The following is a 25,426-nucleotide window of genomic DNA, read 5'->3' on the forward strand; positions in this document are numbered from 1 at the left end:
TTTCGCTTCGCTTCTTATTGTTTCGCTGCCTTCTCAATTATATAATGCATGTTTTCTTCAGCGCTTTTTTAGGTCTTCCTGGTTTTCTATGTACTGCGTGATTACGTGGGAGGCGTGATGATGTCACACGAAACTCCGCCCCCACGGCGTTGAAGCTCATCTCCATTACAGTAAATGGAGAAAAACTGCTTCCAGTTATGACCATTACGCGTAGAATTTCGATATAAAACCTGCCCAACTTTTGTAAGGAAGCTGTAAGGAATGAACCTGCCAAATTTCAGCCTTCCACCCACACGGGAAGTTGGAGAATTAGTGATGAGTCAGTGAGTGAGTGAGTGAGTGAGTGAGTGAGGGCTTTGCCTTTTATTAGTATAGATATCTTCAATCCCACTTAGACTTATAAGTAGCGGTAAACAATACTACACACATTGGACCCCATGAAGTATTGATCAATTGCCACGATGCACCTACTATACATAAACGTCAACCTGGGGATGGGGTGGTGGGCTCCCCTGTAAAGTTTTGGGAGCACAGCTGCATGGTACTTCCAAATGCTATAAGGGAAAGGGAGTTAGCAACAGGATAACAGCTGTGCAGAAGTTCAAAGGTGCTTACAAAAAATAATAGTTTGCACCTGGCCCTAAACATAACAGTAAAATCACCAAGGAATGGCTGAAAAAAAAGAAAGAAAAAAATGGAATCCATTCGAGATGCTGTGGTGGGTGTTTAAAATGGGCCATGCATGTAAAATATCACTCAGACATTGCACAGCAAAAAAAATTCTGCATGGAAAAGTGGGAAGCACTGCATCCCAGTTGCTGTTAGAAGCTGGTAGGAAGTGATAGTAAATGCCAATTTCAGGGGCCAATCTTCGTAAAATTTTCAGGTTTTTTTTTCTCCCAATTACATCACCTTCGTCTATATATATTGTGTAAATGAAGATCAAATCTTGATATGTACATACATTTCGTAGGGCAAATTTACTTTTTCACGTGACTGTATATAAAGTATTATCGATACAGGATGGCTCTTAAACTTATACACTATGAGTGAAACTTAAGTATACGATTATACAAAGAATACTGATTAGCTACAGGAATACAGATTTCAAAATTTAAAATGTTTTTTTCCAACTTTTTTCAATTGATTTTCAAATGGAAAAATATAAAGATGATTCAACAAGTAGTTAACAGGGAATGGGATTTTTGACTACTTTAAAATGTGGATATCCACATAAGATAGGTTTCATCTTTATTATGCAAAAACTGGAATTGTGATGGATTGGTTTTCTATCCAAGGATAAGTTTCAGAGCTGAAAATGTCACGTTATGCAACATCACGACAGCTTCTTTGGTTTTGCTTAATTATTAAACTGCAATGCTCTCCATTTTTAAACCCACACATAGCATGTTTATTTATATATTTTACATAAGCAGCCATGTGCACAGCTTCCTTTGGCATAACATCATTATGTCTGAAAGATCCGGTCTACACGGCCTATCTTGTAGTTAACAGCTGCAGCTTGTGGCCGAGTAATTGTCAGAAATTCAGATAGTCTTTTAAGTTCCACAGCAGTTTAAAAAAGAAAAACACTATAGCTTTTAGAACTTGGGATAGCAAGTGGGCAAGGTCACTGAACGCCATTACAAAAATACACAAAACCTGGATAATTTAAGTAGCCCAGTTAAATGCTACCATGTCTAATAAATGCAGTAAGAAAAGGATTAAACATAATTAATGGCTTTTGTAAAAGCAATCTTCTAAGCATGTGCCTCATGAAATTTATCTCTGTGGATGCTTCCACATTTTCGGCCTATTGACTGGGATGCATGTGGGAAGCAAAGACAAACAAAGGGTAATAAGAGTTCAAAATACATGTGCAGATAATGAAATCCTTAACTGCAACCTGGGTTACATGGCCACATCACTGGGTTACTCACAGAAAAACCTCAGAGTGTTAACCTGATTTCTCAGAGACAAAATTCTTGGCTTCTCTAACCAGAATAAGGGTAACTCAGGGCATTTTAGAGGGTTTTTGTGAATAACTGGGTTATTAAAGTGCACGTAAATGCACCCAATAAACCACACACAAATGCAAGTTGTTCTTCAACAAGGCACGTATGGGAAATACAGCCAAGCAGAGAACATAATTAGTAATTAATTTCATACATTTTCTTCATTTGCCTTAAGTTTGTCTTTTTATTGCAAGCATTACATTTCAACGTCTGAAAGGTGATTTATGAAAAAAGAAAAAAATATGCAGAGCAAAAGAAACTTTTGCATCAACTCAAATTCAATGGAAATATAGTTTTAAGTTTTCATTTTGTGCTTCTCTAGTCCAAAACACTTTTCATCTACTATATTCAGTAATTCACTGTGTATAGTGTTTTCTATAGGTTACAAAATCACAAGATAACTTAATCTTTAATATATTTTTGACTAATATTAAATTGCTCATTTGTAAAATATATGTATGGAAAGGGCATCACCTTATATTTTGTCAGACGACTTAACATTGGAACTTGATGTCTGAAGCTCAAGTATCTGGTTAACATTTTTTCAGCATGTTGGTCAACTAGCTCTGTGTAGAGGATTACTTGTATTCTGCTTTGTGTGTTCTATTTACCCCATTTTCAACACCCATTGCTCGCCCAAACTACCTGAAGGGGGTCTGTCTCAGAATTGCCTTTCTCAAGATTTTTGGTTTTTTTTTTAGACATTTTTCTTGTCTTCTAAGGGAGTCAAGGATGGGGGGAAAAAAAAAAAAATGGGACCTGTTAAAGCCCACTGAGGCATTCCTTGTGTGATTTTAGGATATACAAGAAATACATTTTTGTTGGTGGTACTGTTGATGAGATGCTCTTGGGTTTACTGAGGCAGAAATGTCCCAGCTTAGGGGCTCATTTCTGCTATGAACTTCACAAGAAGTATAGTATTAAAGAGCTAAATATTTTTTTACTTGGGATTTTGACTGTGCTCATTCAAGATGAAGTTAGGTCCATAAATATTTGGACAGAGACAACTTTTTTCTAATTTTGGTTCTGTAGGTCACCACAATGAATTTTAAATGAAACAACTCAGATGCAGTTGAAGTGCAGACTTTCAGCTTTAATTCAGTGGGGTGAACAAAACGATTGCATAAAAATGTGAGGCAACTAAAGTATTTTTATTTTTTTTTTTTTTAAACACAATCCCTTTATTTCAGGGGCTCAAAAGTAATTGGACAATTTAAATAACTGGAAATAAAATGTTCATTTCTAATACTTGGTTGTAAACCCTTTGCTGGCAATGCCAGCCTGAATACTTGATTGTCTTTCTCAACCAAGAAAAGGCTATAGAATAACAAAAAAGTAAATTATTAGCAAAGAATTCCATTTCTTACAGCTTGCTGTTAGTTATCTATTCACTTGACTAGTTGTACACAAAAAAAAAATCATGTGTCACTGTAACACTTGGCTTTATGTTGCCTTATGCTGAAGGAAATAAAAATTAACTATTTCAAAATGAGACTGCAGCTTATCACTGTTTGAAATATACTGTACATATGGTATCTGTCTTGATACTCTGGATTTGAACAAGCTGGGGTATACAGGTGAAGTCTGATTTGTTGTTAAGACTGCAGAAATGCCAAAGCCTCTGTACAGACTTTAAAAAAGGAACTTTATTATTTTTTTTCCCATTTGCCCCAGTTTAATTTCAGCACTTTATGGTTTTTGTTGCTTATTTATTTAATTGTGTCCGTAACATTCCTCCAAACACATTATGAAATACACTTTGAAATAAAGCTGTCATTTTCACTCATGAAAGTTGAGAGAGTAAGCTGTAGCACACACTGTGTTTTGATTGGTGAATCGGCTTCTGTATATTGCTCATGCCTAATTCAATACGTCAAAGCAGAAGATAGAGGTTAATGAAATAGCACAAGCATTAAAAAGAAAAATGCATACTACTGACAAAGAAATTGACTCTGTCAAAGGTATCACATATTTCATAGAGAAAATTGAAATTATTGATAATGGTGCGTTACTGAGTATTTCTTTGTAACAAACGTATAACATCACTTTTACTTCTAAGTACTCATAATAAATATATACTTCAATGTATTCACTTTGACAGTACATTCAGTCAATTATTTGTACGAATGGATGAGAGAACGAGTAGATAAATACAATTTTAAAAAAATGTTTGCAAACCTTTTGTAATTGCAGCATTAATTATTCATAATAATGCGGTAATTATATTTGATATACGAGTGTGTGCAAAGATATACATCAACAAAAATCTCTTCCATCATTTCAATAACTTCTCACCTAATAACATTAGAGGGCGCCCTGACAAAGAGGCATTCTCCAAATGCAGGACCCCCAGACTACTGCTGATACGTAAAGCTCTGGCAACAAATGGAGCAGAATGATCCAAAAGTGGTGTGTTTCTGGCATCCAGATACTGAAGGCAATTCGTCTAGAAAAAGAGAAAAAGAATAAACAGAAAAAATAAAATATGCCATCTGGTTACACCTTCTTTTTATCACCAATCTACAGAAAAAAAGTCTAGTTTTCCCACGCAGGCAGTATTTCTGCAGGCAAAACACATGACTATAAGAGGCAGACGTTGATAGTGTTGCACAGATGGAATAAAGCCACTGCAAATAATTTGGTAGACAGTGTATGCAGAAAAATGTGTTTTATTATATTAATACTATATGAAAAATCCGTTAACCCCTGACAACATAATTCTTAAAATATTTCAGAACTGGCTCCTTCACAATCGGCTGAGACCATAGCGACCTACACTAAGAGTTTAAGAGTGAGAAAATTCAGCATCTCCCTTATTAAGTTCAAGCTTTACACACCATATGTAACAATTAATGTGTGGGTGTAAATTAAAAATATTATGAACTGTATACTGTACATGATTCCTATTATACAGTTTACAAAGACATTCATTTACATCTTAATAATTTTCTTTAAAACACGTATGCGTAACTGCCAGGCATAAACTGTGCATTTTTAAATTCAAGTAAACAAAGATTTGATAATCACCTTTCTCATCATATGAGCAGCAGCTTGCCAGCCTCGAGTCCCAATGTGTTTGTTGAAAGAAATGTTTAAGTGTGTTGCTGATTCATAATATTCAATCATATCAAACAAGGCAGATGCTCCCTTTAGGAAAGCATAAATAACAGGACGTTAATCAAAATTAATAACCATATATGCACAGTAAATATAACACCTTTGTTTTTCTGTTTGCTGTTTGATAAAAATGAAGCAAAAAATAACTATTGTCTATAATTAAAAAAAAATGAACACATGTATTATCATGCATTAACATTATCCTTAAAGTCACAGTGCTGAATAGCAAAACATTAAATTATAAAATCACATAAGATAACCCTTTACTTCCAAACTTCAAAACGGTTGAATGTTCTGCAATGAACAAAACTTACTGTATTATATATTGTACATATATTAAAAACTATCCACAATATTTATCGTTACCATTCTACATGCACTTATCGCATGAATTGGTTCCAAACCTCCATTCATTTTATGCAAACTCCCCACTATTCCCTATGGGTTTATGGGTATTTTTTTTTTTTTATTTGTTTATAACCTACCTCATGTAACCACTATCCTGAGTTCAAATCCTACATTCAGCCATAGTCTGTGTAAAATCCGTATGTTAGCCTTGTATTTGCATGGGGCATCGTTCTATGTCTTCAAAGTCATGTGTGTTGGGTTATTAGGTTAACTGATCTTTCTGAATAGGTCCAGTGTGAATGACTGTGCAAGCAGGCATGGACTCATCAATGGTGTGCTGACTACATAGTTCCATATACGAGGTGTGGCAGAAAAGTAATGAGACTGGCAACACTGCAAGCGATCTGGCAACGCTGCACTGTTGTCCTTGATAGAGCACGTGTATCAGTACCCTCCCATAGCTCAGTGCGAGTTTCAACTCCTTCCGTTAACTACGTGATTTTTATGACTGCTATTAGCTAAGTTGTGTTTTTGGTTGTCGTCATAAAATGGAACAGCGGAATTTGGAGCAACGTTGTGCCATTAAATTTTGTGTTAAGCTTGGAGAATTGGCAAGTGTGACGTTTGAAAAGTTAAAACAGGCCTATGGGGAACATTCTTTATTCCGAGCTCAAGTTTTTCAGGGAGGCCTTCAACCCGAAAACCAATGAAAACATCGAGCGTGTGAACACTCTTGTGAGATCAGACCATCGTTTAACATTAAGAATGTTGAGTGAACAATTAAATTTGAACAGATTTAATGTCCATCAAATTTTGACTGAACATTTGCACATGCGAAAGGTCTGTGCCAAAATGGTTTCAAAAAACCTCACAATTGAGCAGAAGGACAATCGAAAAAACGCATTCCTGTGGTTCCCCAGCCCCTTTATTCACCTGACCTCAGTCCGTGTGACTTTTTCCTTTTTCCTAAACTGAAAAATGTCCTCAAAGGACGTCATTTGAGGACTTTAGAAAACATCCAAAATTAAGCGGACATGCTGAAGACCATACGGTTGAAGACTTCCAGCGCTGCTACCAACAGTGGGAACAAGCGTCTCCATCGGTGTGTAGCTGCCCAAGGAACTACTTTGAAGGGGATAACATTGATGTTTGAAAAAAATAAAAACTTTGGTAAATAAAAAATCAGTCTCATTACTTTTCTGCCACACCTCGTATTGATGGCATAGGCTGCAGATCAGATCATTTTTCAATTTTATTAAAAAATATGCTTGACTTAAGAATTCAGTTCATAATGAAAATTTATTGTCTATCATTACTGCCACAAAATTATTCTGACTTGAAAAACACTGGAGTTTAAATTTCATAACCAGCATAACGAACTTTAGAGGAACTATATTAAATGCTTACAATGCTAATAAATAAGATTCTTCCCTGCGTGAAAAAGAAATGCGCTAGGTCAGAAGGACAGTATCATCTGTAAAAAGATTGGTTTCTTAAGCAGAGTGGAGCAAATCGAGAAATTCAAGATTTGCTCAGGTGAGGCAACTCATTTTTAGGCTTTGGTCTAATTGCCACAAAAAGAGTACTATTAAGCCAAGGTGTTCAGTTCTGTTTCTAAAAGACAAACATGGCTACAGGTTTTCGCAGATTTGCTGTAGTTTAACTTTGCCAACTTCTTTCAAAGTAAGATCACTGATATCTGCCTAAGTTCTTCTTGTACCTCATAACTCTCTCTTAGTCCCATCTTGATAATCCTCTTTCCTCTAGTCTCTTTTTTTGATGTCAGAGGGCTACTTTCTATTAGTTTAACAACTTGCTCCCTATATCCTTGATGGGAATGTTTTCTCTGATTAGTTATTGTTCAATACAGCTTAATTTAGCTTCAGGTAGAATATGATCTTACAAAAAAGCGTAGTGTACTTGCTAAAAAAAAAGGTTTAAGTAAAAGTAAAAGCCATTTCCAGTAGTTATTACTTTACATATTTAAAGACCAACAATACTGAAACAGTGCATTGCACATAAATTCCAAAACGATTAATTTTGATACTGCAGCATTAATGATGACTTGTAATCACTTGTCATCTTGTAGCAAGGCTACATAACTTGTCAGGTAGGTTGGCCTTCTGGACTGTCCGTCACTTTATAATGTGGCTGGGAGGGTGTCTATGAATACCCTTTCAGGAACTTTTGTGGATGAATAAGTGCTGGGAGGATCCCGCAAGATAAATACTCCAGCTGCTGGTGTCATGTTACCATAACAACCAAGCGGAGAAAAGATGTTTCGGGTGGAAACTTTTCTTTTTAAGGGGAATGGAGGACGGAGGAGGAAGAGAAAAAAGAAGGAAAAGGCAGAAGGCAAGGAGGTGACTAACTGTGCTTTAAGAATCGACAGGATCTGACTTCACCCAGGGACGTCTGCTATTTGGGGGTGGCCATCCCAAAGTTGAATCAGTGTGACAAATCCCGAGAAGAGGCCAGGGACTGGTGTTCTCCGGGTGCTCCCATTTGGTGAGTTGGACTCGTGACCAAGTTTCTTTGGGATAGCCAGCCGGGAAGCCGTTTCTGCCGGAGAACCATTTTTGTTTTCCTCACTCCATCCTACATTAGGAACTGAACTGCAGGTTTCTCCTCCGTGTATATGGACTACGTTAAATCTTTCTTTTTTTTTTCTCTAAGAACAGTTCTTTTTTATTTTTCCTTATGTCTGTGTCAAACCGGGGGTTAAGATTTGGCCGCTGGGGAGGGCGTCTGGGGTAGGGGGTTCACAAATGAGCACTCAGGCACCATGCAAAAAAATGTAATCAACTGTTTTTAGCGTCAAATTTTCATTATAGAAACAACTTACATCTTCATCTAAACTGGTCTGCTCCAAATCGACCACTTTGAATTGTACCCGTTTGAAAATCTCCTCAAGTGCTTCACATGCTTTGTAGTCAAGTTTTTCTCCTAAAAAGGAAAAAAAGATAACTTAGTTTAAAGGAAAGTGATGTTACCAAAAAAATATATATATATATATATATATATATATATATATATACACACACACATATACACACAATGGAGTACGGAAAGTATTCAGACCCCCTTCAATTTTCACTCTTTGTTATATTGCAGCCATTTGCTAAAATCATTTAAATTAATTTTTTCCCTCATTAATGTACACACAGCACCCCATATTGACAAACAAAAAAAAGAAATTTTTGAAATTGTTGCAGATTTATTAAAAAAGAAAAACTGAAATATCACATGGTCCTAAGTATTCAGACCCTTTGCTCAGTATTTAGTAGAAGCACCCTTTTGAGCTAATACAGCCAGGAGTCTTCTTGGGAAAGATGCAACAAGTTTTTCACACCTGAATTTGGGGATCCTCTGCCATAACATAAACATAAATGCGCCGGCAGAATGTCAGATAAGTGAAAATGTCGGATAATGGGAGGTGTTAAGAAAAAGCCTATTAAACGTCAAACTATGTTATAATTTTACACATCACGAACCTAATACAGTGGCTCGGTTCACGAACGTCTCTGAACACGTACAAATCGGGTTATGACCAAAAAGTTTGCCAATCTTTTGCCTCTGTTCATGACCACACACTCGGTATAGGAACAGAGAGAGAGACACACACACACGCGCCGCGCCGCATGCGCGCCTGCGCACATGCAGCGCCGCGCGCCGCATGCCAGAGGGCTGGCCACATAATCCACTGTAATCATGTTTTACAACAAAACAACAGAAAAATGTAACTGAAAAAATGAACTTAGCAACAAAAAATAGGACTACGCTCACATTCGCAATTTGCTGGTTTTTTTGCGGTGGGATGTCAGATAATACAGAATGTTGGATAAGTGAGACTCTATCATACACATATATATATATATATATATATATATATATATATATATATATATAAAATAAAAGAAAGTTTTTTTTTTTATTATATTAAACACAGACAACTGGGTTGGTGTACCAACTTTTATTTTGCCTTTTCTGCTTGCATGACCACAGGGTAATAAAGCATAGACTGATGGACAAAAATGGTAAATTTATCCATTTTAAATTAAATCTACAGCACAATAAAGTATACAGAAAGTAAAAAGATCTGAATACTTTTTAAATGCATTGTATATTCTTAATCTCATTAAATCTAATTCAGGGTAGTAGGGGTGCAGTCTAATTAGACAAAGCACCAGTCCATCACTAGTCATGTAAACGCACAACTGCACTCCCACACGGTCAGTTAAGAGTCACTAATTAATCTATCAAACATATCTATAGAGAGATGGAAGGAAAACCATGTAATCAAAAGCAAAACTACACAAACATGCCCCCCCAAAAAAACGCGTATGGAATTTGAACCTATAGTGCTGGATCTGTAAGGCCACAGTGCTAACCACTGTGCCACCATATACTACATATACTAAAAAGGTATAAAATTAACAAACTGAACATAAATATGTTGTGATTTTAAATGACCCCAATATTCTAGACCCAAACATATTTCTTAAATTGCTTAACTAGGAAACTCTTTGTCTTTGTCTTCTTCTGGCTGCTACCGTTAGGGGTTGCCACAGCAGATCATCTTCTTCCATATCCTCCTGTCCTCTGCATCTTGTTCTGTTACACCCATCACCTGCATGTCCTCTCTCATCACGTCCATAAACCTCCTCTTAGGACTTCTTCTTTTTCTCTTACCTGGCAGCTCTATCCTTAGCATTCTTCTCCCAATATACCCAGCATCTCTCCTCTGCACATGTCCAAACCAACACAGTCTTGCCTCTCTGACTTTGTTTTCCAACTGTCCGACCTCAGCTGACCCTCTAATGTCCTCATTTCTAATCCTGTCCATCCTCGTCACACCCAATGCAAATCTTAGCATCTTTAACTCTGCCACCTCCATCTCCATCTCCTGCTTTCTCGTCAGTGCCACCGTCTCCAGCCAATATAACATAGCTGGTCTCACTACCGTCCTGTATACCTTCCCTTTCACTCTTGCTGATATCCGTCTGTCACAAATTACTCCTAACATTGTTCTTCACCCATTCCACCCTGCCTGCACTCTCTTCTTCACCTCTCTTTCACACTCCCCATTACTGTGTACTGTTGATCTCAAGTATTTAAACTCATCCACCTTCGCTGACTCTACTCCTTGCATTCTCACCAATCCACTGACCTTCCTCTCATTCACACACATGTATGTCTTGTTCCTACTGACCTTTATTCCTCTCCTCTCTAGAGCATATGTCCACCTCTCCAGGGTCTCCTCAACCTGCTCCCTACTCTCACTACAGATCACAATGTCATCAGCAAACATCACAGTCCACAGGGACGCCTGTCTAATCTCGTCTGTAAGCATGTCCATCACCATTGGAAATAAGAAAGGGCTCAGAGCCGATCCCTGATGTAATCAAACCTCCACCTTGAATGCATCTGTCACTCCTACAGCAGACCTTAACACTGTCATACTTCCCTCATATATATCCTGTACAACTCTTACGTACTTCTCTGCCACTCCCGGCTTCCTCATACAATACCACAGCTCAAGAAAAGAATATAATTTACAAGTTGCTATATGTTTGCATGTGCCCTGTGGTGGGCTGGCGCCCTTCTCAGGATTTCTTCCTGCCTTGTGCCCTGTGTTCGCTGGGATTGGCTCCGGCAGACCGTATGTTAGGATATAGCGGGTTGGAAAATGACTGACTATATGTTTGCATTACAAATATTTGTATGTTCAAAGGAGGCTTGCATGAAGATGTAATATAAAGGTGTACTTGATTTTCACACACAAGCTCATGTTTATAATAAATGCAGCCCTTCAAAGTAAACCACTTCTTGTCCTCAAACACTACTCCTTCCACCAACTAACTCTTAAAAATTGGGGTAAAATGAAAGACAGTGTTCAAGAAAAGTGAGAAGCACCACCAAGGCAGAAACTATAAACAACATACAGTTAAAACAATTAAAACGTGGAATAACAGCCTGTATTACCCAGAATATCACCTTAAAATATTTAACATGCAGTTCCCATTAATGTGTGCATACTGTTTTTGAGTAGGCAGCAACATGTTCAACAGAGAAGTCAGCATCCTGTGGATTGCCCATCTGTGATTAAGAAGTTTACAACAGTACAGTATGGCTACTCGAAGCAGATAGCACACTGTTGTTAATAAAACACACTAGACCAAGTGTGGTGTGGTTTCTCAGAGAAACAACACTTTAAAATAGAATTCAGCTTAAACACAGAACCCTAGACACTGAGCTTTACATTAAAATTAAATGTGTTAAAGTACCAGAATCAAGACATGGGCGTAGTGTGGAATGGCTTAAACTACTGCAATTTATTATAAACAGAGTCCTACCTGAAGATTTAAACTCATATAAAAATGAAGCAGATTTTGGAGCAGTGACAGGACTGGCCACTAAAACTGAAAATAAAAATCCTGAAAGCACTAAAATAACTACCTAACAAATTAAACACTTAAAATAAACTGTAAAGAGGCCAGGAGGAGTTTAACTGCTATCCTCAGTACAAACCACATTAACAAAACACAGCAAAAAGTTTGCAGTCTACTAGGGTACAATTGAAACAGTCTACAAACTGAGAATATTTAAAATAATATTTAAGTTTATAAATTATCCTTTACAATGAAAAGAACATTCCCAAAAGAACCTCAGAACTACATTCAAAGATCTCCATATTTAAAAGAATGTCCTCTGGACTAATGTGTCTAAAATTTTTTCTTGGACAAAACAAACCTTAACTTATAGGTATTCATAGCTGAACTTCAATAACTGGTCATAACTGATTGAAATATAAATTTAGTTTTAACTAAATAAACCTGGAGATTACTTTACTCTTACACATTGAACTGGAGCTGAAATGGGACCTTGAGCTTCTCAATGAATCCAGATATTCAACTAAATCTACCAAAGAATAAACTGAGAGCATCATTTGTGCACATTTGTGTGACTGGTTTGAAGGGTGACCAGGGGAAGGATTATATTCTTCCATCCTAACATTTAAAGAAGCCAACTCAGAAGAAGAGCTATTAACCCTCCTGTGACCATGCCTCTCTCTTTTGGCAATAATGGATACAATGAGGCTATTAGAAATAAACTGGATACATTAGGATTAAAGTCAAGACCAATTAAAAGCTTAGGGGTAACTGTTGACTCTGACCTGAATTTTAAATTGCATATTCATCAGATCACTAGGTCAGCATTTTTTCACTTAAGAAACATAGCTAAAGTTATACCTCTTATATCACTGAAAGATGCTGAGAAATTAGTTCACGCTTTTGTTTTTAGTCGACTAGGTTACTGTAACGCACTCCTCTCAGGACTACCCAAAAAAGACATAAATCATTTGCAACTAGTGCAGAATGCAGCTGCTAGAATCCTAACTAGAAAAAGAATATCCGAGTACATTTTTCCAGTTTTAATGTCACTACACTGGTTACCTGTGTCATTCAGGATTAACTTTAAAATTCTGCTTATGGTTTATAAAGCCTTAAATAACCTCGCTCCATCTAATATAACGGAATGTCTGACACGTTATATTCCAAATCGTAACCTCAGATCCTCAAATGAGTGCCTCCTTAGAATTCCAAGAACAAAACTTAAAAGAAGTGGTGAGGCGGCCTTCTGCTATGCACCTAAAATCTGGAATAGCCTGACAATAGGAATTCGCCAGGCTGATATAGTAGAGCACTTTAAAACACTGATAAAAACACATTATTTTAACATGGCCTTCTCATAACTTCACTTTAACTTAATACTGATACTCTGTATGTTCAATTTCCTCATAATAATTACTCATGGTGGCTCTAAAATCCGTACTGACCCCTACACTCTCTTCTGTTTCTTTTTCCGGTTTCTTTGTGGTGGCCTGCGCCACATCCACCTATTCAAAGCATCATGATGCTCCAACAATGATGGATGGATTAAAGGCAGAAGTCTACATGACCATCATCATCAAGTCCTTCCGTGAGAACCCTAAATACAAAGATGACTGTTTCATTTTATGTTAGGTAGAATGCCCAGAGGGGTCTGGAATCCCTACAGATTTAATTTTTTTCTCCAGCCGTCTAGAGTTTTTTTTTTTTTTTCTGTCCCCCCTGGCCATTGGACCTTACTCTTATTCTATGTTAATTAATGTTGACTTATTTTCTTTTCTTATTGTGTCTTTTATTTTTCTATTCTTCATTATGTAAAGCACTTTGAGATACTTTTTGTATAAAAATGTGCTATATAAATAAATGTTGTTTTATATACATATATATATATATATATAGGGTATATATATAGGGTATATATATATATATATATATATATATATATATATATAGGGTATATATATATATATATAGGGTATATATATATATATATATATAGGGTATATATATATATATATATATATATATATATATATAGGGTATATATATAGGGTATATATATATATATATATATATATATATATATATATATATATATATATATAAACTGCTCAAAAAATTAAAGGAACAATTTGAAAACACATCAGATCTCAATGGGAAAAGAAATCCTCCTGGATATCTATACTGATATAGACTGGGTAATCGTTAGGAGCGAAAGGATGCCACATCGTTTGATGGAAATGAAAATGATCAACCTACAGAGCCCTGAATTCAAAGATGCCCTAAAAATCAGAGTGAAAAAATTATGTGGCAGGCTAGTACATTTTGCCAAAATTTAATTGCAGCAACTCAAAATTATGCAGCACTTTGTATGGCCCTGTGTTCTTGTATACATACCTGACAACATCAGTGCATGCTTCTAATGAGATGACAGATGGTGTTGTGGGGGATCTCCTCCCAGATCTGGACCAGGGCATCACTGAGCTCCTGGACAGTCTGAGGTGCAACCTGGTGGCATTGGATGGACCAAAACATAATGTCCCAGAGGTGTTCTATTGGATTTAGGTCAGGAAAGTGTGGTGGCCAGTCAATGGTATCAATTCCTTCATCCTCCAGGAACTGCCTGCATACTCTCACCACATGAGGCCAGGAATTGTCGTGCACCAGGAGCCACTGTACCAGCATAGGGTCTGACAATGGGTCCAAGGATTTCATCCTGATACCTAATGGCAGCCAAGGTGCCTTTGTCAAGCCTGTAGCGGTCTGTGTGACCCTCCATGGATATGTCTCCCCAGACAATCATTAACCCACCACCAAACTGCTCATGCTGAATGATGTTACAGGCAGCATAATGTTCTCCATGGCTTCTCCAGACCCTTTCACTTTTGTCACGTGCTCAGGGTGAACCTGCTCTCATCTGTAAAAAGCACAGGTGCATCTGCCAATTCTGGTATTCTATGGCGAATGCCAATCGAGCTGCATGCTGCTGGGCAGTGAACTCAGGGCCCATTAGAGGTCACCCTCATGAAGTCTTTCTGGTTGTTTGATCAGAGACATTCACACCAGTGGCCTGCTGGAGGTCATTTTGTAGGGCTCTGGCAGTGCTCATCCTGTTCCTCCTTGCCCAAAGGAGCAGATACTGGTCCTGCTGATGGGTTATGGACCTTCTATGGCCCTCTCCAGCTCTCCTAGAGTAACTGCTTGTCTCCTAGAATCTCCTCCATGCCCTTGAGACAGTGCAGGGAGACACAGCAAACCTTCTGGCAATGACACATATTGATGTGCCATCCTGGAGAAGTTGGACTACCTGTGCAACCTCTGTAGGGTCCAGGTATCACCTCATGCTACCAGTAGTGACACTGACTGTAGCCATAGCAAAACTAGTGAAGAAACAGTCAGAAAAGATGAGGAGGGAAAAATGTCAGTGGCCTCCACCTGTTAAACCATTCCTGTTTTGGGGTCATCTCATTGTTGCCCCTCTAGTGCATCTGTTGTTAATTTCATTAACACCACAGCAGCTGAAACTGATTAACAACCCCCTCTGCTACTTAACTGACCAGATTAATATTCCATAAATTTCATTGACTTTATGCTATACTCTGATTAAAAGTGTTCCTTTAATTCTTTTGAGCAGTATATATATATATACTGATTGATTGTTAATGTAATTGTTTTGTCATTGATATGAGTGTTGTTGTCATATCTATTCCTAACAAATGAAAAGAAAAAATATATGTATATTTATATAGCATATCTCTGCAAAACAAAAAGAAAGAAATAGAGCGTCACATACCGTCTTCTTTCCTCTGCCTATTAAGTAATAAATTAAATCAATTATAAATTATTAACACAAAGTAAATGAAAAAAAAATTATCGGGAAAGAAACAGAAACCAGAACTTACCCCCACAGCATCCACGCTTGTAGCGTTAAAGCCAAAAGCGTGGTACCGCGCAGGTTGTGAGGTGTGGCGCTAATTAGCGCTTCGTGCTACAACAGATTATAGTGTTGTTATACTATAAACTATTTACAGGGATCAACAGTTTTGGGGAAGTTCATAACAAAAAAAAATAAAATTATAGATAACATTTTACACTTTGACATATGAGCAACTGTTGCTGAGGCTGCCAGAATCCATCAAGGAAGAAAAATGAAAAACATTATTTGTACAAAATCTTAATTTATTTAAAACGGATGACTCCCGCTCTTACGTGCAAGTCTGCGTGGATATTATGAACATCTGTTCCAAGTTCTATTTAAATTTTAAATAGAAGGAATTTTTATTTAGTTGATAGAAATGTCTTTGGTAGGAATGTAAGTTAAATGTAGGCATCATTGCATAAAGTTTTGACCATCCAAGCTTACATTATATATTCGAAATATTCCAAGACCGTCTTTATATACTGAGGTTTTGGGAAGCGCTGATCAATGTAATCGGTGTACCAGGAAATCATGCACTGACACAAGTTCCCCCTTGCTTGGAATTGAAACTGTGATTAAATGCATTATTTTTTTTAATGCGTTATGGAGCACATGCATCGAAGCTTCTCATCTGTGCGATAGTCAATGTAACCTTTTGTAAGTAGTGCCTGGAGGATTCAGTGTGGAGAAACTGTAGAGACAGTGTGTATATTAACTTGTGGATTTTATTCCAGCGCTTGCTCCTTAGTTTCTCACTTGCGCTATAACGCGCGATACTCCACTAACTTAAAAGCCTTGTGCAGCGCCTGTCAGTTGAAAAATGATGGTTTGCTTGCTTTTATCTGTCTCTCTCTGCTCCTAGCGGAACTGTCATCTCTGACTTGTCATGGAGCACGTTTAAGCTGATGTGTTTGCAGTCTGTGAATAAAAATCCTTCTCGTTTCTACGACCTCCTGTGTCTCTGTGCAAATCTGTGACCCAAGCGTGACAATATATTCCGACGCTGACTTTCAATATTCAAGATTTGACTTTATATATTCCAGCGCTGACTTTATATATTCCGACGCTGACTTTATATATTTAAGTTTTGACTATCCAGCGCTTATATTATATATTCCGAAATATTCCAACACCGTCTTTATATACTCAGGGTTTGGGAAGCGCTGATCAATGTAATCGGTGTACCAGGAAATCATGCACTGACACAAGTTCCCCTTTGCTTGGAACTGAAACTGTGATTAAATGCATTATTTTTTTTAATGCGTTATGGAGCACATGCATCGAAGCTTCTCATCTGTGCGATTGTCGAGGCGTGCTGAGTTGCGCAGCAGCCTTACTTATGAATATGCTAAGCACATTCCTTTAGCATACGCCTCCCTCGGCGGCGAGCTGCCGATATGGCCGTATACAGTACTGTATAGGAAAGAAGGTTCTAGTTATGACCGTCAGGTTTTGGGAAGCGCTGATCAATGTAATCGGTGTACCAGGAAATCATGCATTGACACAAGTTCCCCAATGTAATCTTTTTTTAATGCGTTATGGAGCACATGCATCGAAGCTTCTCATCTGTGCGATTGTCAATGTAACCTTTTGTAAGGAGTGCCTGGAGGATTCAGTGTATATGTCACTCGCTCGCTTCCTATTGTTTCGCTTCCTTCTCAATTATATACTGCATGTTTTCTTCAGCGTTTTGGAGATCTTCCTGGTTTTCTACGTAGTGCGTTGACAGTCAGTTCGCGTGATTCGTGGGGCGTGATGATGTCACAAGAAACTCCACCCCCCATGGCTTTCCAGCTGAACTCCATTACAGCATATGCAGAAAAATAGCTTCCAGTTATGACCATTACGCGTAGAATTTCGAAATGAAATCTGCCCAACTTTTGTAAGTAAGCTGTAAGGAATGAGCCTGCCAAATTTCAGCCTTCTACCTACACGGGAAGTTGGAGAATTAGTGATAAGTGAGTCAGTCAGTCAGTGAGGGCTTTGCCTTTTATTAGTATACTAGCAGAATACCAGCAGCAGCAGAAGTAGTGTGTTAAAGAAGTTATGAAAAGAAAAGGAAACATTTTAAAAATAGCGTAAGATGATTGTTAATGTAATTGTTTTGTCATTGATATGAGTGTTGTTGTCATATCTATCTATTTATATTATATATATATATATATATATATATATATATATATATATATATATATATATATATATATATATATATATATATATATATATATACAGTATAGCAAAATACCTGCGATTCGCAGCGGAGAAGTAAAAGAAAAGGAAACATTTTAATAATAGCGTAACATGATTGACAATGTAATTGTTTTGTCATTGTCATGAGTGTTGCTGGCATATATATATATATATATATATATATATATATATATATACACACACACACACACATATATAAACATATATACACATCTATACACATATATATATATATACAGTATATATATATATATATATACACATACATATATACATATATATACACATACTGTATATATACACACACACATATATACATACTGTATATACAACATATACATATCTACATATATACTGTATATAAACATATATATACAAATCTACATATATATATCTACATATATATATATTAGGGGTGGGACTCGATTAAAAAATTAATCAATTAATTAGAGGCTGTGTAAAAATTAATCTTGATTAATCGTATGTAATCTTTACGTAAATTTGCCCCAAATCGCAAATGTTTTTTTTTTTTTATTTAAAGCGGTTTTAGTGGGGATAGAATCAAATAATAGACATGGACATGAATATTGTAAACTGAAGCTGTTTTAATTTCTGAAAAAAAGCTTTTAAACTGCATTTGAATTCAAAACAGAAACAAAAATATCATACCTGGTTAAAATTGGGCAGACTTAAAAATAAAGTGGTAGTTTAAGTACTTTAAGTACATTTTCAGAATAGTATTGTCTTTAAATAATAATAACCAAAATTTCAACATAAAGTGCAGTTTTCTTCTTAAAAAATAAGTCAGAAACATAAAAGGTAATTTGACCAGCTTACTCTTTAAACTCTGAGTAACATTAGCCAAAATTATTTTGTACATTAGGCTAAAACAGTGTGATCATTGAACATTTTGTAATTAGATGTATTTAGAATTACTAACGGTCCGGAGTCAATGATCCCCAGTAAGAGCCACAAAGTCCGCTTTCTGTAATGCATCTAATTTTGCTTGCTTTTCAGTGTGCACAAAACCATGCTTTTATCAAGGCTTATTTCGGGAAGTCGAAATGATCAGTCGTAGGAGCGCTTTATTCCGACTCTAACATTTTTGTAGCTGTGATGTGTGCATCAGTGTAATGGATGTACCAGGAAATCATGCATTGACAAAAGTTCCCGTTTGCTTGGAATTGAAAGTGTGATTAAATGCGTTATTTTTTAATGCGTTATGGAGTACATGCATCGAAGCTTCTCAGCTGTGCTTGTGCTAAGAAAGGGAAAATTTTAAAAATAACGTAACATGATTCTCGTTAACCTAATATTTTTCATCGTCCCAAACCAAGGAGATCTGAAGGTAAAATGAATCGGAATTAGCGCATTACATAGTCAGTACATCCCTCTCGGAATCGAACCTCGAATGTCGGCGTTAAGCGAAGACTCTACAATTGCGCCACAGCGTGTGGCTTGTCTATGCTAAAGTATGTATTGTAGATGGGGTATATTTATATATATATATTTATATATATTTATATATATATATATATATATATATATATATATATATATATATATATATATATATATATATATATATATATGTATATATATACCGTGTACGCAGTGGAGAAGTAGAAGTTATGAAAAGAAAAGGGAACATTTTAAAAATAGCGTAACATGATTGTCAATATACAGTAATTGTTTTGTGAGTGTTATTGAATGTTGCTGTCATCAAGGATTTGATTATCATTATTTCTTTCAATCAGGCTCATTATTTGTAGGATGTGTTCAAGTTACATTCCGTGTTTGTCAATCGTTGTAAAGATAAGAGGTTTCATTCATCGATTAGTTCCTTACTGCATCAATAAACAGCTCGTCTTCCTTTTTATCTGTGATGTGACAAACTGCATGCACGGGTTTTTTTTTACACTGTCTTCCTTTAGCAGGACATTCACTTTTTCCACCGTGTGCTTTGTTTCGCAGTAGCTGCACTTATGAATATGATTGTATGTATAAGGCGCTTCATATTTTTGCTGCCTTCTCAATTGTGTAATTCGATTTTTGTTCAGCACTCTTTGGAACTGTTGCTTTTTGTCTGCGCACTGCGTCAGTTCACGTGAGCCGTTGGTGTTCTTGCATCGAAGGTTCCCAGCTGTACTGGTGCCATCTCGTGTAATGTCAGCTAAGACCCGGCACTTAAAAGTTTCTCTCGCAGTTTCAATGAGTTTGTGCCAAACACGCCCTGACCATCTCATCTTCCTCTGCATAAGCACAGTCCTTCACCCGTGAACATTTACTGGCAGTGTTTGTATTGGATTGCGCTGATGGGCTGACCTTATATGGGCAGGCACTAAATTACAAATGCTAGTGGCAGCCTGTCTATGAACTTAATTTAATATAAACTTCACGGTTTACACGTGCTTTGTTTCGCAGTAGCTGTACTTATGAATATGCTTGTATGCATCATTTGCTTCATAATGTTTTCTGCCTTCTCAATTGTGAAATGGCGTTTGTGCTCATAAGCTGTTTGGAGTTCTTCCTTGTTCTCTACATTACTTACGTAGGAGGCGTGATGATGTCACCGAAACTCACTACGACGCCATCTCAACTCAAGACTCCATTACAATATATGGGGAAAAATAGCTTCCAGTTATGACCCTTATCGTAGAATTTGAAATGAAACCTGCCCAACTTTTGTAAGTAAGCTGTAAGGAATAAGCCTGCCAAATTTCAGCCTTCTACCTACGGGAAGTTGGAGAATTAGTGATGAGTGAGTGAGTGAGGGCTTTTGCCTTTTATTAGTATATATATATATATATATATATATATATATATATATATATATATATATATATATATATATATATATATATATATATATATATATATATATATATTACAACAGAAAGTCATTTGATGGACATAATGCTGGAAGGCACACTGGTTATTGGTTTACTACTTTGAGATCACTGTTGCCAATCTACTTTTTTTGTTTCTTTTGCCTGTAGTACCCTCCATAATGTTTGGAACAAAGACACATACAGTACAGGCCAAAAGTTTGGACACACCTCCTCATTCAATGTGTTTTCTTTATTTTCATGACCATTTACATTGGTAGATTAATAATAAATAAAACCATTTCAGGTGACTACCTGTTGAAGCTCATCGAGAGAATGCCAAGAGTGTGCAAAGCAGTAATCAGAGCAAAGTGTGGTTATTTTGAAGAAACTAGAATATAAAACGTTTTCAGTTATTTCACATTTTTTTGTTAAGTACATAACTCCACATTTGTTCATTCATAGTTTTGATGCCTTCAGTGAGAATCTACCAATGTAAATGGTCATGAAAATAAAGAAAACACATTGAATGAGGAGGTGTGTCCAAACGTTTGGCCTGTACTGTATATCCTTGGTTTACCCCTCTGCTCCCCAGTTTAAAATTGCAGATTAAATAATCTAGTCGTGAATAAAGTGCACATTACAAACTTTAAGGGTATTTTGCAAGTAGTTCGGTCACACCCATAGAAATTACAACAATTGTTATACAGAGCAGAGTGGAAAATCAAGGAAAAATGTGTCTTTGTACCAAAAATTGTGCAGGGCACTGCCTGTTTTGTATATTTTTCCAAGCTCAAACCAATGGCTATTACATTCCAACCTTATCAGGTGGTTTTGTGTTTGTTTTTAACAACAAGAATTTGTATCATGCCAAGACATGTGCTTGAATTTATTAAGCACCTCAAAATAGGAAAATGTTCTTAACTGGAACAAAAATCTGAAGAGTGACACAAATTTGGTATGTGATGGGTGGCCAAGGCTATTAAAACAGAACGCCAGCTGGATGGGAGGACTGGGGTGAAAACACCATCCATAAGTCACTACCTTCCCCGAGATGCTGGAGGCAGCCCTCCTGGGCAGCTGTGGCACCATGGATTCCCGCAAGAGTTTGGCACAGCCCTGCTGGGTTCCATGTGGGCCACCAGAGGGAACTGTAGAACCCTACTTTGGGTTTCCATCACACCTGGGTGAGTTCTAGTTAACCCTGAAGCTTGTCCATGGAGGAATGGAGGCAGAAGGGACTGTTTATTTGGTGGTCTTTGTACTGAGCTATTGTGGGGAGCGAGGGAAAAGTGCTTCCCCATTTTTAAATAATAGTGTGCAAGCATTTGCAACATGTGAGGTAATAAACACAGTTACACATTTTTCCACAATTGACCTGTGTGAGGTAATGTTAAAACAAGCTGCTTTCATGCAAATTGCTGCTTTTCTTGGAGTTGCTGGTGTGATTAACAGCAAGCAAATAAAGATCATTGCCACCAAGCATAGATGTGCATGCATATGTAAATTATAAGAGATATCATACTTTAAAACACACAAGTGGTCATGGATGCAAATTGTGCTGTAGTAGCCAGCATGTTACCCTGAAGACAGACAGGGCTAAATGGGTGATGGACAGTGAAACGTGACGCGGATACGTTAAGATCTGCATTGCATAAATCCATGGGGCACTCGTTTACAGTTTACCAGCTCAGAAAGGTTCAAGAAGGCAGGCAGACACTCTTTGGGCTTTATAATTATGTATATATAGTGCTATGTAAAAGTTTGGGCACCCTTCGAGGTTGCATAATAATTTGTTCTACCTTCATAAAAGAAGATCACAGCAATATTCCTTTTTTCTAGAGAAATGTAGACATGAGGATGTTTATTAGACCAAAATTCTCAGTGTAGCATTATTGTATGAAATAAAATAAAATGCAGAAAATGGGATTTGCAAAAGTTTGAGCACCCTTTTAATTGCATTAATTTGAAGACCTGTAGTCATTTAATCCTAAAAGGTTGCAGAACAACATTGCTTTGATTAGCTCATTAGACATTAAACCACAAAGACAGATGCAACCAATCATGAAAAAAGGTTATTTAACTTAAGTAAATGCTACTTGTGATTGTTCTTGGTTCTCTCTTAAAGAGTGGCAACATGGAACCTCTAAAGAACTCCTTACTGACATAAAAAACTAACAATTTGTCATTTTAAATAAAGAGAAGAGTACAAGAAATTATCACAAAAGTTTGGACTGTCTGTCTCCACAGTCAGAAATGTAGTTAAGGAAATGGAAGGCCACAGGAACAGTCCTTTTGAAGGAAAGATGTGGTAGGCCAAGAAAAATACCTGAAAGGCACAGCCGAATGCTAGTTATAATGGTCACAGACAAACCACAGATCACCTCCAGAGAGCTACCAGAACATCTGGATGCTGATGGTGTCATTGTACATCGTTCCACACAGCACACTTTGCACCGGGAACAGTTCAGTAGAAGGGTGATGCGCAAAAAGCCTTTTCTGAGTACTCACCACAAGAAGGGGTTTGCATGAGGTATGCAAAAGCACATCTGGACAAGCCAGAAACATTTTGGGAAAAAAAAATACTGTGGACAGAGGAGACTAAGGCAGAGTTATATGGTCACATGACAAAAAAAACCACACAGTATTCCAGAAGAACTTGCTGCTTACTGTAAAATTAGGTGGAGGGTCAATCATGTTATGGGGTTGTGTGGCTAGCACAGGTACTGGAAACCTTGTTAAAGTTGAGGGCCGCATGAATTCCTCCTAGTATCAGCAGAATCTTAACAAGAAGGTTCAAGAGACAGTCACATAGATGAAGTTACGCCGGGGTTAGATATTTCAGAATGAAAACAATTCAATGCACTGTTCAAAATCTACCAAGGAATTCATGTAGAGGCACAACTACAATGTTCTAGAATGGCCATCCCAGTCCCCAGAGCTGAACATCACTGAAAATGTATGGATTGATTTGAAGCAGGCTGTCCACGCTCGGAAACCATTAAACCGGACTGAACTGAAGGCACTTTGAATTGAATAATGGTCCAAAATACCAGCAGCCAGAATTCAGGGACTTGTCAGTGGCTATAGGAGGTGTCTACAGGCTGTTATTTCAGCAAAAGGAGGCTCTACTAAATATTGACGGGATTATTCCTTTGGGGTGCCCAAATTTATGCATCTCCCTATTTTTGTATAAATGCACATTTAAATTAGTTCTTTTGGTCCAATAAAAATATTTCACTATTGAAATGTTTCTGTTTCCATAAGGTATAAAATATGTTAAAATGAAGTTGCTGCCTCAAAATAAATACATACAACATACACACACAGTCATAATATTAATTAATGATAATATCCAAATAACTATGGTATATCTTTATTGTAGTTATTTGATTAATCCGTGGAAAGCACCTTCAGTTTCATGTAAATAAGGTGCTATATAAATAAAATTACAGGGTGGTCCAGATCTAATTATGCAATTTCATTGTGCTATAACTTATTAAGTTTATTACATAGAAAAATCACCCGAAAAATCTCGGACCATCGAGAAGTATGCGAACTGACGACATAAAGAATTGTCTTCGCGCCGAACTGGAATCGTCCCCGCATAAATCAAAGTCATCCAGACAATCTGGATCTGCATAATTAAATCTGGATCACCCTGTATTATTAAATTGTTGCTGCTTTGTCTAAACAAATGGCTTCTACATGTATTAAATGTACTCAATTGCCTATCTGGGTAGCTTAGTACTTGTTATATTCAGTTGTGCTTGAAAGTTTGTGAACCCTTTAGAATTTTCTATATTTCTGCATAAATATGACCTAAAACATCATCAGATTTTCACTCAAGTCCTAAAAGTAGATAAACAAAAAAACAGTTAAACAAATGAGACAAAAATATTATACATGGTCATTTATTTATTAAGGAAAATGATCGAATATTACATATTTGTGAGTGGCAGAAGTATGTGAACCTTTGCTTTCAGTATCTGGTGTGACCCCCCTTTGCAGCAATAACTGCAACTAAACGTTTCCGGTAACTTTGATCGTTCCTGCACACCGGCTTGGAGGAATTTGAGCCCAATCCTCTGTACAGAACAGCTTCAGCTCTGGGATGTTGGTGGGTTTCCTCACATGAACTGCTCGCTTCTGGTCCTTCCACAACATTTCCATTGGATTAAGGTCAGGACTTTGACTTGGCCATTCCTAAACATTCACTTTATTCTTCTTTAACCATTCTTTGGTAGAACGACTTGTGTGCTTAGGGTCGTTGTCTTGCTGCATGACCCACCTTCTCTTGAGATTCAGTTCATGGACAGATGTCCTGATATTTTCCTTTAGAATTCTCCGATATAAAATTCAGAATTCATTGTCCCTTCAATGAAGGCAAGTCGTCCTGGCCCAGATGCAGCAAAACAGGCCAAAACCATGATACTAGCACCACCATGTTTCACAGATGGGGTGAGGTTCTTATGCTGGAATGCAGTGTTTTCTTTCTCCAAACATAACGCCTTTCATCTAAACCAAAAAGTTCTATTTTGGTCTCATCCGTCCACAAAACATTCTTCCAATAGCCTTCTGGTTTGTCCATGT

At 37.0% G+C, this 25,426-nt stretch overlaps 1 protein-coding gene across 2 annotated transcripts in view; it reads right to left on the reverse strand.

Annotated features, from left to right (window-relative positions):
• The window catches only part of ppp1r37 (protein phosphatase 1, regulatory subunit 37), a 178,950-nt gene that overhangs the window by 34,703 nt on the left and 118,821 nt on the right, over positions 1–25,426 (reverse strand). For both annotated transcript variants that reach the window (XM_039768064.1, XM_039768063.1), the window contains 3 exons: positions 8,326–8,426; positions 5,043–5,162; positions 4,311–4,461 (listed from right to left, as the gene is read on the reverse strand). In XM_039768064.1, coding sequence (XP_039623998.1) covers positions 4,311–4,461; positions 5,043–5,162; positions 8,326–8,426 — 372 coding nt within the window. The remainder of the gene's footprint in view (positions 1–4,310; positions 4,462–5,042; positions 5,163–8,325; positions 8,427–25,426) is intronic.

This window comes from Polypterus senegalus, chromosome 11 (assembly GCF_016835505.1).
Source record: "Polypterus senegalus isolate Bchr_013 chromosome 11, ASM1683550v1, whole genome shotgun sequence".
In the NCBI taxonomy this organism is placed as follows: domain Eukaryota; kingdom Metazoa; phylum Chordata; class Cladistia; order Polypteriformes; family Polypteridae; genus Polypterus; species Polypterus senegalus.